Source organism: Protopterus annectens, chromosome 10.part0, assembly GCF_019279795.1.
Source record: "Protopterus annectens isolate FY-2018-M chromosome 10.part0, PAN1.0, whole genome shotgun sequence".
In the NCBI taxonomy this organism is placed as follows: domain Eukaryota; kingdom Metazoa; phylum Chordata; order Ceratodontiformes; family Protopteridae; genus Protopterus; species Protopterus annectens.
This window is the reverse complement of record NC_056744.1, coordinates 1555843684-1555861349: the sequence shown is the minus strand read 5'-3', so window position 1 is coordinate 1555861349 and position 17666 is coordinate 1555843684. Positions and strand designations below refer to the sequence as shown.

General features: G+C 34.9%; 1 protein-coding gene across 1 annotated transcript in view; it reads right to left on the bottom strand.

The window, feature by feature from the left end:
- Positions 1–17666, bottom strand: part of LOC122813724 (eosinophil peroxidase-like) — a 341523-nt gene that overhangs the window by 159727 nt on the left and 164130 nt on the right. Inside the window, exon 7 of the mRNA XM_044086190.1 lies at positions 4307–4467. Within this exon, the coding sequence (XP_043942125.1) occupies positions 4307–4467 (161 nt within the window). The remainder of the gene's footprint in view (positions 1–4306; positions 4468–17666) is intronic.

Genomic DNA, 17666 nt, shown 5'->3' with positions numbered 1-17666 from the left:
TGTTCCTGTGGTAGAACTTTATCAGTTATTAATTTAGCAGCACAGTAATATATTCTGTTTACTTCTGTTATATCTCATGGGTCTCTATGGACAGTGGTAATTACTGTGTTCATTTGTTTTATTAAGCTTCTGACGTTTGGGGTTTTATTGACCTTCTACAGTCTATTTCCAAATTGATCTTGATATATCTATCTTTGTCTATTAAATCAAGCAACTCTTCTCTTAACTCCTTTTCTTCCAAACTGAGGGTACATCCCTTGTTTTCCATTTCTTGAGGGCATTCTATAGAAAGTTCTGTAGCATCTTCCTGTGGCACATTCTCTTCAATTTCATCCTGTGTCTTCTTTTGTTCTGTCATATGGGAACTCACTGGCCTATCACTCCTCAACATTGACTGCATCAGAGTTTCCACAGCTTCCTGTTTCTTTCCTTGCTGTCTAGCTTCAAATGAATGTTTATACTGGTTTCTTGTGGAAGGCTCCAAAATATCTTGATATGGCACCTGACCAGTTATTTCCTGTTCCACTGGTTTCCCCTTAATTTTGATATCCATTGCTCTATCCTGTCGTGGTGCTTTCTGCATTTGATTTTCTACACTGAATCCTTCTCTTTGCAGCTGTTTCATTACCTCAGTTTCTATTTCTTTGACTTCTCCATTACTCATCTCTTTTTTTACTTTTCCTCTTAGTCTTCTTATTTTTTGTATTGTAAATTTTTCCATATCCGGATTCCTTTGCCTATATTTTTCTTCAAATATCTTTGGTGCTGCTCTTTTTGTATTAGTTAGTTTTGCTTTCTCCTTTGTGTAAATATTACACCATATTAAATCTCTTTTCCTTTCCCCTGTCCATATTTCTTCTTCACGTCTCCTTATCTTCTTGTGTTTCCTTATTCTGGGGACTCACTCCATCATGCTGTGATGTAGTCTGTCTTAGACCTTCTGCATTAAATCCTTCACTTTGCAGGCACTCCATAACTTGAGCTTCTGTTTCTTTAACCTTTACTTTACTAATCATCTTTTCTACATTATGTTTTTGTGTTATTTATCTTTTTATTGTGAAATTTTCCATATCTGGATGCCTTTGCCTGTTTTTCTCTTCGAATACTTTTGAGACTGCCTTCTCTATATTAGGTAACTTAGCTTTCTCCTTTGCATAAATATTGCACCATATCAAATCTCTCTTTCTTCCCATGTCCGTATCTCTTTTTTAGCTTTTTCAAATATCTCTAAGTTTTGTTTATATTTTTCCACTTCCTCAAAGGCTTCTTTTAACAAATAGATCAAAGTTTCTTGATCTATATACTGTTTTTCAAAAATCTGTTGTATTAATGAACGCAAATTTTTATCTGAAGCTTCTGACAGTTTTTCCTGCAAAAGTATTTTTCTTTCCTGTAATTTCTCTCTTAATCATTTTGTATAGCTTGTATCTGGAAATTCTGGGCTTCTTGCATAATAATAACAATACATAATTTCCTTCTTATCCTCAATAGTCCACTGTATCATCTTTATGGCTCTTTTTTGGCCAATCAGTTTTTGTCCTTTTTGTGGACTACTGCTACAACCTACCAAGGCGATACCGATATATAGACTGTATTTATATAACATATATCATAGACAGAAGTAAATCAAAAATGAAAAAAGACAACTGGGGGCACAAGACCCAGGATAAAAAAGTGTCCAATCCTGGTAGGCGCACTGGTGCCAGGGCTGGAAAAAATGACAGTGTAGAATCCTTATCTTCAGTGCAGATCTTCCAAGGTACCCTTGATGGTACTGGCTTAACATCCTAGAAATGCTTCTAAAACTAGCACCGTGACATGATGACTTCACTTTGGATTGTGAGGTCTGCTTCAGATAAGTATTTTCTGAATTATTTTATTCAGGATTATACTGAACTTTCAATCTCTTAGTGGATCACTTAGATCAATTCAAGAGTAGCCAAGTTTAGAAACGCTTTTCAGTTCAACCACATAGATTAGCAAATACCCCCCCCCACACTCCATCTAGGTTCTTTTGTGAAACTATGTCCTACGTTTAGCAATTCATGTACCAAATACTAATGAATAATTAATTAATTCAGCAAAGCTAGAAGTTGTAGGTTTCTCTGAGGCTGTTAGTTTTCACACTGATCCATATCCTCCCCCCGTCAGTAGTATTAAATATTCTCATTAGACATTATCCATTCATCTGATACACTGTCAAAAGCATCAGTTTTATAATATTGTACCAACATTCTGTTAATACTTTATCTTCATTACTATAGTAACATTTTTCCCAGTTATTGAACACTATAAACATCAATGAAACAGCACAGTACACAAAGTAGTATTTGTTTAGCTAGCTACTTTATCCATCTGATCAATACACAACAGAAGGCCTGCCTAAAATGGCAGGCAGTGCAAAACAAGTGAATGTAGCCAGGGAGGATTGTTAAATCAATTGCCAGAACAAATATCGATACAGAAAAATATTCAAACTTCACAGAAGTGTATCATGCTGTAGTGCAACCTCAGGAATTACAAAGCAGCCCTCCGTGCCAAGATATTCTATTTCATCAGACTGTTGAGTAAACCAGCAGGGATCTGCAACAATTTGGACTCTGTATGATAAAACAAAATGCCAGTAACACTGACAAGGGGGAGTAACAACTGTTTTTTTTATTAGTGACAGTAAAGTTTGCTTTGACAGGTCACATAAAGTTTTCTGTTGCTTTAATACTAATAGCACGAGGTACTGCTAAAGATAAAGATGGTTTATGAAAAGATTATGTTGCACTCCTTAAAAGTGCATGTATTTACACAGCAATGGTAACTATTTGGCACCTCACTTCCTCTTCATCTTGTGTAACTTGAAACAGTAGCCATCATTTCATAATTGCTTACTAATACCTGTTTTCAAGTTCTTCAAGATGAAAGTCACATAGCTGCTTATTTATTTGTCTGTCCATGTATGTATGTATGTATGTATGTATGTATGCATGTATGTACCTATTTATTCTTTGATGACCAGCTTAGTCCCACTAAGCTCAGTGGCCTCTGTTTTAGAGATAATATTCATACTGACCAGGGATATGTGGCCAGGGCATGACTGAAATTCCCCATTATTTTTCAGCTTAAAATATTTATACTCCACTCTTACAAGTGTTGTCTTTCAAGTTCACCAAGTGCAACAATGTAGATTTATTTTGTGTTAGTATTTGCTTCAAAAGTTATTTTGTGTTAGTATTTGCTTCAGAAGTTACTTTACTTTATTGGTGTTCAGTTTTAAAGTGAAAACTAAAGCAGGCATTGAAAGGCACTAACACAATTTGCTGTCTCAACATCAGCTTTAGATTATATTTCAAAATCCGGCATTTTGAAAAAGATTTCCAAAATTATTCACTGTAAAGCAAAAGAATAAAAGCTATACATGAAGTAATTATGAGTGTACTGTAACTTAACACTTTGCACTTGGCATCTATATAGCTGATAGTGGATGCAGTTTCCATGCATCTTTGTTTTGCATTTAATTTAATTTCCTTATACTCCTGATATTAAAGTTGCAAGCAGTTTTGCAAAACCACGAAGATTATGTTTTTTTATGTCTTGGTTTTACTTTCTACTCAGTTTTTCTCTATGACCACACCATAAAATGTTGTCATGGTAAGTAGTGAGTAACAATTTAGATGTGTTAGCAAGGTGTTCTGGGTAATAAAAGCACCTTACATCATTAAAAGAGCAGTTACTCACATTGTGGTTTCACTACTGCATCATTACATACATTATTTTTTAGTATAAAGGGTTTCATGTGGAAAACACAGTTGCCTCCTTGTTTTTTTTTTTTTTTAGAACATTAGATTTTCTTGCTGCTGCAATTAATATGCAAGTGCAATTGCTTATCTACTAATTTAATTAGTGAGAAGTTGTGGTTTCAGTGACCATGATGCCGTGGCATGAGTTTCCAGCTTCAAGAAAATATACAGGGATCATTCTTATCAAGAAAATAAATTGCAAAAGTAGCACCCTTTTTGCATTAAAAAATGTATCATTTGGTACTGTGCAGGTAGCAAACGTTATATCCAGCTCTAAAAGTCTATTACTTACATTTGTTTCATTAACTGCAAACACTTTAAGTAGCTAAGCACAGGACCCACTTTCAAATTCAAGTGCAAACAAAGGCTTAAATTAGTTTTACTTATTCAGCCACTAAATATTATTTAGACTGTCAGTCAAAGTCACGCTGTGAGTTTGATCACTTAGTTATTCATCAGTTGCCAGCTCTGTGAGCCCCAGCACTGTTGTGGGGGCTCAGCTTTGTCTGCCTTACCTGTTGTATGGCACCCATTATCTTCCTTGCTTCATGATAGGTAGTGTTTCCGTCCCACTGAGGATTTATTAATTTCATCACTTTCGCTAGTCGATTGTGTTCTCGAAGGAATAGTGCATGCAAGGACATAAGGGCCAAGTGTTCATTGGCTCTTCCATCACCTTTGGCAAGAATAAAGAGAGTTATTCATTTTTTGGCTGCTAGAGGTGTTAAACATACTGCCACAGCAGTATCTCTGCTTTTTTTTTTGTTGTGGCTCAGTGCCAGTGTTAGTAAAATGTGAGATATTTTTCCAAACTATAATGAGAAGCATACCTCAAAACTTCCTACCCTAAGAAATCTGGACCAAGTCCAAAATAATGGAAGGACAAAGGCCCAAAAATAGGGACAGATTGTAAATATCGTTCCTATTTATTTATTTAATTTATTTATCTATATTTGTTTACCACAGTAGTGCACTGATCAATATTAACCAATTTCAGGCTCAGCCTAGGTGAAATACAAAACATCCCCCCAAAAAAACATACAGAAATGTATGCAGTAAAAGAGTAGTTCAGACTAATTACATAGCAGTAACTTTGTATACACATTCTAGTGCACAAGTGCAGTGCAATGTACAACCAAGTAGAGCATAATATACAATGCATACATTAGTTTCTAAAGTGGGTCAATCTTCACTAGATCTTGAGAGGTGAGAAGACAGTTGGAAAGAAGATAGGTTAGGTGCTATGTCCTGTATTAAAGCAGGAGCATTTGGCTTGGATGAAGAAATGTTTTTAAGTTGCATTGTGAATTTGGAATAAGTGTTGATTTCCTTTATGTTGATGGGAAGAGCTTGCTAAACAGTAGGTGCATAAGAAGGGAAAGCATGCACAGCACTGCAGAGTTTGCTTCTAGGGGTAATGAGAGTTGGGGTGGCTTGTGAGTAGTGTCTCAGGTTATATGAGGAGTTTTTTCATGAAGCCTAGCTGCAAGGGAAGTAAATGTGTGGAGCTGGAGTAGTTTGTAGAGTAGGAATCCTTAAACTAAATTTTATCCTTGTTTTATGAGTAGACACTTGGCTTATTCTAAAGTAATGCAGTGTTACTCACAGACAAGTGAGTTTGTAATGAATTGATAGATGTTGTTAGAGATAGTGTGGAGTGTGGCAATGCTTTTCTTGTAGGCAGAAGCAAAAACTAGGAGCCCCTACTCAAGTTGATAAAGGAAAACTCTTTTGCCAGTAGCTGCTCTGGCTGGTTAGGATAGAAAGCGGTAAATTTGTTTTGGCACAGAAGAAGAAGAAAGAGTTTATTTTGGCTCTCACTATGTCTATGAGGAGATGGAAGTTTAGTGACTGATCCTGTTTGATATAAAGGTTGTTTCTGTTGGAATGGTTGTGCAGGTCAAAGTTAGTTAAAGAGTCAGGTGACTGATGACATTTCTGTTGAGTTCCAAAAAACATAGTTTTGGTCTTGGTGAGGTTGAGAAGTAGTTTAGAGTTTAAGAGCCATTGGTGGAGCTCATGTAAGGTTGACTGGAGCTGGCATTGAATGTTGGTGTGAGAGTGACCCAATGAGTAAAAGACAAGTTCATCAGCATGGAGGATAAGTGATTATTATAAAGAGTATAGAATGAAAGCTTTGATATTACCATGCATTTTCTGAAGGATATGAAGATTTACCAGAAAGACAGAAATTTTATGAGGAAGAAAGCAAAATTTTCAGGCAAAAGTTTGGACAGTCTGCAAAAATCTGGACAGCTGAAAGGTATGATGAAAAGTGCAGATTTTGAATGCAATCGTCTAAACAGTTCTTTCTAGCAGTTTCTATATTACTTTCATTCAGAATGCAAAACTGGAGACAGTTTTTGGAATCTGGACTTTTCAACTACAGAAATGAGTAAAAAAGGGAAACTAGTATTTGACATTGAGAATATATATGTATGGGGGGTGCATTTCCTGCATACCCTGTCTGCTTATATAGTCCATTATAGTTAGTGAAACATTCTCTGTCCCTTCTCAATTTCATTCCCTTGAACTTCAAACTTAATAAGCAGATTGGCAGCTAGAAACACCCTCCACTCATCTCCATAGCCATTCATTAACTGCAGTGTACTTGGAATGAGTGCCATATGCCATGTACATCACACACTGCCTTCATTCAGACATATCATGTAATATAGTCAGCTCTGAGTCAGTCCTTTACCTTAAAAACATTATAAATTTAGCCTTCAGCCAGATAATTCAGTGAACTCTGAAAACTGACTCACTGAACATTCAGAAACTTTGTTTCATCCAGTAAAGCATCTAGAAACACTGTGTCAGTCTTGAATATATAGTAAATTGTCTTGCTTCTATGCATTCATGCCAGTTGATTATTTACATTTTGGGGAATTGGAAAATATGCATATCACACACTTCTTTATAACAGTTTACTAATGCCATATGATTTAATAAAGTTTTGAAATACATAAGGCATTTAAATAACTTTTTTGTTTGAAACTCTACTGCTTTCAAAGTCATAAAGCATACAGTTCGAAGTGAAATAGGAAAACATGTTTTGCACACTTTAAACACTAATTTTGAAGATGCCTAACTAAAGTAACTGGCATCATTTAAATACTGAGCTAGGAATGACATATTACATGGGTCTTGTAAAGATAAATGTGTATAATTTTGTTAATGGCATTGCACTTCCATTTTGTTCTATTTCTTTTATGAAACTGATGGTAAACCATCTTAAATGTGATTACACAAGAAAATTCCATTCAACTAGGGTGATACAATTCATTCATTGTAAAAAGCTGAATAAATAAGTGTGAACCATTTGATGAATGATTATTGGGGAAAGCAGTAAAATAATGGCTTTCTAATAAGCATATTTATATATGTATATATCATTCTTTGTAAAGTCACATTTTAAAAAGGATTGTCTTAGAAGAAATGTATCGGGTATCTTTTTGAGGCCTGGAAAACTTTAGCACGTTATATGCATATTTGTGTGTGTGTGTGTGTGTGTGTGTGTGTGTGTGTGTGTGTGTGTGTGTGTGTGTGTGTGTGTGTGTGTGTGTGTGTGTGTGAAGGGGTTATTGGGCTATGTCTGTTCAATGACTACACTTATTTCAGAGTAATGTAAATGTTCTTTGCAGCACATACACCATGCCTTTTTTATCTATTTGTTGACCAGGTAAGTACATTGAATACAACAATCCCTTTTCTGGGACTACATGGAAGCACTGTCTCTTTAAGTGACTTACTTAGAGTCACACAACAGGCAATAAAGGTGGGAGGGGCCAAACCATGTGTCTTAGACACATGAAGCAGCTCATTAACAGCTCAGAGTCCTAGTCTCAGCACTAACCTGCAGACATCTTTAGAATTTTTGCTGATTTATGTCTTGAATAGCTCTACTATTTCCAGTGGATTATATTTTGTCCAGGTGAATTTGTTCTGCAAAAAAAAAAAATCTAAAGTGCAAGGGCAACCATGTAAACATGTCATTAGATTAGAAGCCTTTTGAGAAACCATGTTTTTACAGCCTTCTTTTATTTAAATGATTTATGTCTATTCATCACTCGAATTATCCTAGCTGGTTAACAAATTAGTATTATTATTAGGGGTGGGGTTGGCATAATGGTTAAGGCCATCACCTCTTAGATACAAGGTATAAGATTTGATTAAAATGGCCCTTCAGGACAGTTAGTCTAGTATTCATCCATGAAAGTAAATAATATCAGTACACATCCTTCAACATAATGTATTTGTTTTTTGTAGCCACAGTTGCTTAATACTGAGTTTGTAAAAATTCATATACAGAAAACACATAGAGCATGATAATAACTCACAATACTGGTAAACATAGTTTGGTTCCCAGGTATGAGTGCTAACTTACCAAAAGCATGTAGACATTATTCTGAATAAAGTAAAAGGTAGCTTAATTCTAGGAGTGGACTTCAGCTACATACTAAAGAGTTTGGAATCCTCAGCAGACACAAAATTAAGATTATCTCCACAAGCCAAGACACTTAATAACTGGATAGAATCTCTCATCCTAATAGACTCATTTTCTATAAGAGGGACAAATCTTAGAATAGAATTCACTGATTACTCTTACAATTATGGCACACAGACCAGAATCGACAAAATATTAACTTTGTGTGACATTCATTCTATACAAATTAACTTTAATATATAACTTCATTTATTTTTTTTTATTTATTTAACATTTGTTGACTGGGAAAATCCAACTAGGTTCCACAGAGCCTGTTTTCAGTGGAGGCCCGGGGAGAAATGCTCCAGATGCATGTCTTTGGAATGTGGGAGGAAACCGGAGTACCCAGAGGAAACCCAGGCAAACACAGGGAGAACATGCAAACTCCACACAGAAGGTACCCCAGCTGAGAATCAAACCGGAGAACCTCTTGCTGTGAGGTGACAACATTAACCGCTATAATACCTTGCCCAATCTCAGATCATAATATTCTACTTCTAAAAATTTCATCATATTTTAATAAACTATCTTTAATGAACAGAATGTCTTCATATATAGCCAATTTAAAGGAATTTAATTCCTGATTTCTATTTGAAACTGAGGTTTTTATGCAAACAAATAATTTATAAGATGTAAATAAACATCTGTTATGGGACACCTTTAAAGTATATATATATATATATATATATATATATATATATATATATATATATATATACAAATCTTCGGCCTGGTATAATTCAATCAAAATTTGTAACAACCAAATCTAAGTTAAAAGATATTACTAAGAAAATGAACATTGAAAAATAAAAAAATAAAAAATAAAGGAAATATTATTCTATAAAATTGCCTTAATTTTAGAAAAAAAAATAAAATAACTTTACCTAGATAAAGGAAATAGAAAATCCAGACAAAAAAGTACACTGTTATTGGAGCTATATTAAATATGTTTAAACAATATTATAACTCTCTACAAGAGGAATCAAAAGAGATACATCATTCAAATTTGAACATAGAGAATTTTCTCAATATATCACTTTTGAAAAAAAAGCACTTATTGAATTAACAATTTGATTGATCAGATTATAGCTAAAGAAATATCTGACAAGATAAAATAATTAATAAATCACCAGGGATTTGTGGTATAATGATACCAGAAATTTTCAAGAAACTTCTCAAGCAAATTATTAATTTATTCATACTGTTTTCTCTATTATAAATACAACTAGGGTAATTCTACCTTCTTGAAATACTCCTTTATAGCTCTTATTATAAAAGAGGGATTTTTTTTTATGTTCTGCATATAGATATATCTCTTTACTAAATTTTAATTAAAATATTTTCTTGTCTATTTAAGCTGACAAACTTAAAAAATATATTCCTGATGTAGTTAATACAGATCAGTCAGACAATTTACAAGAGACAAACACAAGATAATATTAAAAGAATAATAACACACTGATTTTTTAAACAACAAGGATCAAGAAGATATATCTGTTAGTCTTGATATAGAAAAAGCCTTTGACTGTTTACATTTGAATTATTTATTTCAAGTTTTAGAACTATATGATTTTCCTACTCAGTTTATATATATCATCACTATGTAAGATATATAAAGACAATAATGCCTGTGTTAAATTGGGACAATTCTCCTCAGAGCCTATACACTTAAATAAAAGAACAAAACAAGATTGTCCATTATCATCTATTCTCTTTGCTTTAACCATAGAAATTCTAGCAATTACAATAAGAAGTAAGCAAAAAATAAAAAAGACTAAAATTGAATGAACATTATAATTTTGAAATCATGCTTTTTGTAGATGGTATAATGCTAACATTAACAGACCCAGATGAGTCAGTTAAAGAGTTAAACTTTGTTAGCATTTTTTTTCTAAATCATCAGATCTTTAGTTTAATTCTCTTAAATGCAAATACCATATTATAAACAAGAGAAATAATTCAACAAACTCCTACAATAATATTATAGGCACTGAATCGCACTCTTTGTCTTACCTCGACATTCTAATAGATAACTCCCTTGAAGAAACTAGAGATATTAATTATAATAAAATACTAAAGGGTTTGTCTGATTTAATATCTAGCTGGAGTAAGCAAGTTGTTTTTGAATATAGACTACAATTAATTAAAATAGTTCTATTTCTGAAGATATACATAATACAAGCTTTAGCTATCCTTCCAACAAAGATGATATAAACACATTTAATGAGCTATTTTTAAGCTTTCTATGATTTCCTTAAAAAAACAGAAGTGCTTATCTTCATCATACGAGACCATGGGATCTAGGAGGAATCAGTTTCTCAAATATAGAATTGCATGTTAAAGTGGCACTACTTAGAGTTGTGGTAAATTGGATGTACCCCAATTACAAATCCAATTATAAATTCTTGCACGCATAATTTTTAATTCTAAAAAAAATTAATACTTGCCCCTCTGAAGTAATACACAATTTCTTATGGCCTTAAGTTGGCAACTATATTCAGTTTAATATATATCCCCCCATACACCATCAAAATGCATGAATGCTATCTTAAAAATGTCAGAGCTATAATCTTTAACAATCCAGACCAACACTGGTTTGATCCTTTAATTCCCTTTGGTATAACCAAAGGATTTGTGGAAGAGATTCATTGGAAGAAATTATCTAATGGAAGATGATAGCAACATTTTTCTTAGGTATAATTGTCTCTCAAAGGTGTGGAAATCAAATCAATACAATCATTAATCTCAGAATGCAAGTTAGGTGATCAAGATTAGTTAATGTTGCAGAGCTTTAGATCTTTTGCATTGTAGGGAAACAAACTTATCTGACAGCAATAACGCTTATCTATTAAAATCAGTAGGAAATGCCTCATTAGTAAAATTTTAAAAATATTTGCACAGGGCTTTCTTAACACCACTTAAATTAACAGAATCTACTACTGATAAAAATATTCAATGTTGGAGATGTAAGCAGTTTTGTAAAGCTGATTGGGCACATATATTCTATGAATATTCACTTTTATCAGATTATTGCAAGAAGATAACAATTTTTGAAGCCTTGTGGTCAGACAATTTTGAACTGAGCAAACCATAAATATTATTTAACATACTTGAGAACTTTCAAATTAATAAGGAAAACTGTTATTTATCTTTTATGGATTATTTTGGTTGTGACAAAGAAAAATATAACAAAGAGATGGAAATTATCATCACCACCAAAGTTCTAAGACTTCCTGTTTACTTTGCAAGAAGTAATTCAAAATAAATCTCTATCAAGAAAAATAGAATCTTCCCAAACTGCTAGTGACTTCTCCATGGACTAAAGTTCTCTTGTTGATTGAGAATTACTCAGTTACAGACTCCTCTAAAAACTCTAACAATGCATTAAAAAATGGTATTGGAGTAAGTACTTGGGGATAACTTACAGTTATAGTTTACATCTATATTGAATCCTTTGGCATGCCTCGAATATATTGAATATATTGTAAATAGCTCTTGTACTTGCTCTATACAATTCCTGCAATTTTTCTCTTTTAAGAATAATAGAAAGTATTGAGTAAAAAAAAAACAATATCTCATAAAATTATATGGCAGACTGTGCAATACTATGAGGTACTTCTCAGATATTTCATGGCATACTGAATAGTACTGCATGATAGTAGACATTTCCATAGCTGAATGTCTATGTAGTAAGTCTTCTTCTTCTTCTTTTGGCTTTTCCCGGTTAGGGGTCGCCACAGCGGATCACTTGTCCACTCATGATTGGCAGTGGAGTTTTTATGGTGTCGAGTTGTCAGCCCGGTGCCCAACCTTCCACAGAAGGCACACGCATGCACTCAAACCAAGGGCCAATTTAGAGTGTCCAATCCACCTGCAGCATGTCTTGGGCTGTGGCAGGAAACTGGAGTACCCGGAGGAAACCCACGCGACCACAGGGAGGACATGCAGACTCCGCACAGAAGGCGCCCCAGCCAAGGATCGAACCAGAGAACCTCTTGCTGTGAGGCAACAACGCTAACTGCTGCACCACCGTGGCCGCCCAATGTCTATGTAGTAAGTATTCTGTCTTAATTTAATAATATATTTAGATAGAGAAAAAGAGAGGCACAATGAGAAACAAAAAGAAAGACAGAGAGATTGACATATGGACAAAGAAAAACAGAAATTAGTCTCTTTGGAAGAGAGACATATAGGCTAAGGTCTATAAGAGTGAATTGGAGACCTTTGCCACAGAATTTATGGCAATGCCAAAGACTACAAATTTGAACATATTATTTAATTTTGATAATCTGCTTTTGAGGTAACATGGATTCATTTTTATTTTTAAAATGGGCAATTCACTGTAAAAAATCAAACATGCAGATAGAGAAGGGTCTCCAGCTGTTGCTAATATTGCAATTTACAGATTAGCTCTACATGACCCATTCTGCAGGACCACAGAATACAGCATCACAATGTTTATATAATGCAACTTATTGTTGTTGTGTCTTTCAGCTTTTCCCGGTTAGGGGTCACCACAGAGGAACTCCGGTCTGCTAATGATTGGCAGTAGATTTTTACGTGCCGTGTTGCCAGCCCTGATGCACAACCTTCAACGTAGGTATGCCCATTCACGCATGTCTCCACACAGAAGACGCTCTAGCTGAGAATTGAACAGGACAATGTCTTACTGTGAGGCAACATTGCTACCGCAGCACCACCACCGCAGTATAATTGCTGAAAAATAAAAGCAGGATGATAAAGTCTGTCATGGATGACAGAAATAATTTTCTTTGCTCTTGGCAGTTATGGGGAAGTATATTTTGGAAAGTTATTCAGCATGAATTTATTTCCTGTAGCATCTGTTGTATTCCTACGAAAGAGTTGAACTTGCTCCCCCTGCCTCATGCAGGAACCCTGTTTGCACTCATTTCAGAATTTCACTAACAGGAGAGTGATGTTGTTTGTTGTCTAGTGTTGTGCACATATGAAGCACATGTATGCTATTAGTAGGTATTCAGAATTCAACATTGTAAAGTTTCAGTATTTTGACATTTCAGGATTTTGCATTCATTATTATGACTTTCTGTATACTATTCAATAATTTGACAGATACCCATGTTATATATGTTTCTATAGTATGTATTCCTACTTGGCTACTAAGCAAGTTAATAAAACTGGACTTGAAATTCTTAAGTAAACCCTCCTCAGACCATTAAGCTTTTCTCATTCACCCTGGACAGCTCTCAAGAGGATGGTGTTTGGTTCTGTTGTCCAACCCAGCAGTGTTCATAGCTAATGATGCCAGACAGTCAAATAGATCTGTGTTTTTGGAGAGCCCCACCACAAATATCACCCACGTGCTCCATGGATCAGGTGGGTACATTTCTGGTGCCTGGTATTTTCCATACAAATGTATGCTGTTCTTCTAGGATTCACGAGTACATAAATATATGCAAAATATTGCACTAGTGGGGCAAATATGGCAGGGAAATCATCCTTGATACTGAAGTGCATATTAAAAATGTCCTTAGGTGGGAGGTAGTCTAGGATTTGCAGCACTTTCACCAGCATTACAAAGAAAGGTGTGCTCTCATTCTTTTGTGTTAATTTGCAAGCCCGCATTTGCCTCAACATACTTTTTGCAAGGTGAAACTAGCATCCTCTGTAAGTTTCCTCAAAGAAGGCATTGCAGATTGTAGGCATTATGGCTCTGTCAAAGTCCATTATAATATGCCTACCAGACATTTTCTTTTTTTTTTCATATCAAATAGCTGCCCAAACAGGTTATCAAATGATACCTGCATCTTCTTTTGGCATCACCTATTGTTCTCACACCCAGCATAACCATGGAGTGAAATTAGTTGGCAGCATATCTGGCTAGATATGGAGAAGGTGCCCTCCATGACAAAGACCTTAGATTGAACTGTATTCTGGGTATTGTCCACTGTGGTATAAAGCTGGATGATATTCTAGTCCTCAGGTCTCTCTGTTACTCTGTTAATGACAGATCACTTTCATAATGGGAAAAAGCACCAGTCTCATCCCACACAGTAGCCATGCTGACTGCCTGTGGGGTATTTGCTTTTTTCCTCATCCAGAGCAGTACCTTTGTCATTAATTTTCTGTACCACCTCATTGGATATGTCCTGAAGTATCTCCCATGCCATTTTACAAGTTATATCATTGGTGTCATGCCATCTCTTCCTTATGTTCTGAAGTCCCTCTACAGGTGTTGGGATCTCTGGATAAGGGATATGATAATTCAGCAAAGGCTTACGATTATCCACACCATGTCTACTCATGTTTGTCTGGCCTTTTCATCCATAGTTTCTCCCTCTACTATAGGTATCCAATATTAATAGACATTTGGTATGCTTCTGGGAGAAAGAGAATTTGTTTAGATGGTACCGTCTTCCCTAGTTAGACAAGATGCTCACCTGTTGGCATTCCATTGCCTTACTTCACTTTCAAACATTTTGTATTTCATGATGTATTTTACTGCTGTGTGCTGAACTTTATTTGTGTAGATGGCTGGGACAGGGTGTTTATGTTTTTACTCTGATTGCTTGAATGGCTCTTTGTGTAGCTTTAATGGCTTTGGAAATCTACTGACCTTTGATATTTGGTGCATTCTGGGACATGTACGTGCCTTGATTCCCTGTTTTTGGTGTTCTGTCTTTTGCTGTTGTATATATGGATGATGAACACCTGTGGATCATACTTCTGATATGGAGTCAGTTTAAAGGCACCTCTCCAACATTTTGGTATAGTCATAACCCCATAAAATAGGCATTTATTGGATAAAGAACTGTAGGGAGGTTTTCAAGAAATCTGTGTAGCAATACATCTGTTCTAGGTACAACATCATTTGCAACATGTTCTGAGGTTTGGTGCCTTTATAAGTGCATCTGCCTTGCCTTGTGCATTCATGCAACCAATCTTTATAAATCACGTCCACAACAAGAAATTTCATAATGGAAAAGCTCATACTTTATCTTAGTTAGCTCGATGCTCCTGCTTTTTTAATGTGTCCAGGACCATATGTAAGTTGTTCAATTAGTTTCTATCATTTCTGTATGTTAACAGGATGTCATCAAGCTAACATTACATACTGGGAATTATCATGTAGCACTTAATGGATTCCTTTCTCTCAAATGGATAACCGCAAATGTCACTTCAAAAACAAGCCTGCTATATCGACATAAACCTTTGTATATGCTAATTGCCAAAAAACGTACTACCAGGATTATTCTTTTTGCAAGTATGTTTATCCTACGTTTGTCATTGTAAAGCATTTCCTCATGTTAGTGATGCAAATATATCTGCAATTAGAGGTAATGTTCTGGTCATAGCATATACCACTATGTCAAATGTAGCTTCTACAGCCCTACAGATATGACTGCCTTCTGATTTGTCTTTTTAGTACAGGAACTCTAGGTGTATCCATTTCATGCCATTCCACCTTAGACTGTGTTTCAACATTTTCAGCTTCTCTAGTTTTCATTGCAATTGGGTATGAGTAAATGTATTAACAATTTTTTTTTGGGGGGGAACAGGGAACAGCATTCTCTTCAATCTCACTCTTATAGTTCTTGCCTTTCAGTGCCCCTAATCCATCCATCCATCCATCCATCCATCCATCCATCCATCCATCCATCCATCCATCCGTCCGTCCATCAACAACTTTTTTTTCCCTTTTTGTCATGTGAGATTGTGTTGTCAGTTTCACAGTGACAATCATCTAGAGCCATTTCACACTGCTGGGTTGCTTGTCTTGTCCTAATCCCACGGTAAAACTTGTTTTATTTCTGTTAACAGCAGGGGTACATTCCTTGGTGTGGCTTTATTGTCCCCATCATAAGAAGGCATAATTAGTATCTTAATAAAATAACAGTTTGGCTCAGTTGTCAATACTCATTACCCACAAGAATGGTGGCTAATATAATTACAGGCATACATACATATGTAAGACTGGCACTTTGATATTATCTTTAAAGGTCCCATTCTTAATGGTTTACATCTTCAATAGTACTTTTGCTTTTTCAGAGGTACAGCTGAAAACATTTCCTTACAGGCAGTGATAACAATATTAAATAATAATGCCTCTACGTCCAGTTCCATTTTCTGTTGTGTTATTACTGGGGTAACTGTATGATTTTGTGGTCACTTTCAGTTTTATTATGTAGCCTCAAATACAATACACATATTTTTCCAGGTTTTGAATCATCTTCTGTTTTACTCAAATCAGTTTTTTGTATCTGTGTTGCTCAGTATGTGAACATTAGACCCCCTCCATTTGCATTTTTATTTACTATCTTTACATCTTTCCTACTCTTCCATCTGCGTGCTCCCACATAATAACTCTGTTATCATGTATTCCTCCAGTCTGTTTCCTAGCACTCTAACTGGCATCACATCACATCTTGACACAACAAAACATACTTCTGTCTGTGTGCGAAAAGTGATTACTTCATTAATAGTGCATTATCCATACCTTGTTACAACACAGTATCATCACTTGCATTTGATTTCATACACACCACAATGTTCACTGTTTTACTTAGTGTTAAATCTTTCTATGACAGCAACATTTTCATATATTTTTATTATACACAGCATAGCACAAATCTGGCTTTTAATGCCTCCTGTTATTTCACCATACAGATGTAGAGAAAACATTACAAGAAACAAGACCCCCCCCCATTTTAGAAATCTGAACACAAAAATTATACATAATTAGCTGCAGCATAATGTTTAACAAGTACAGCTTTCCTATTGTCATGGTATCAGCATAATTTTAAAATGCACAGATTATATGTAGGACTGCCCAAAGTCCCCTATAATTTATTTCGGATTACAGAAGAATGTTAAGAATTATGACAGGAATTCATGTCTGTCTACAATGTTTAGCACATGGTGATCTGAAAAGAAGGTTTTCTGTTTTTTTGCTGCGGATTTTTGTTTCAGTAATACTGCAAATTACATGTTCTAAAACCAGCACTAAACTATTTTTCAGAAGCACTAATTCCTTATATGGGGTGCAAAGCACAAACCAAACTTTAATAGAAGGCAACATTCCTATGTAAGATCAAAACTCTAGTCCATTAACACACCCCTCAAAAAAAAAAAAAAAAACAAGAATCTCAGTTGGGCATCATAAAAATCAGGCATACGTCATGAAATAACCATACATTAAAATATTTCTCACCATATAACAAACCATTTTATATACCTCGTATATCTTACCTTCTTATAGTACTGTTACATCACAGACAATTCGTATAATCTAACCTATGTAATAGTATTAACTTTGACTGTAAGATCTTTGCCAGAAATGTATGCAATTAGTTATTAAGTATGCTTTATTGAGAGATTTTCAACTAGTCAGTCCTTCAGACTCAATCCAT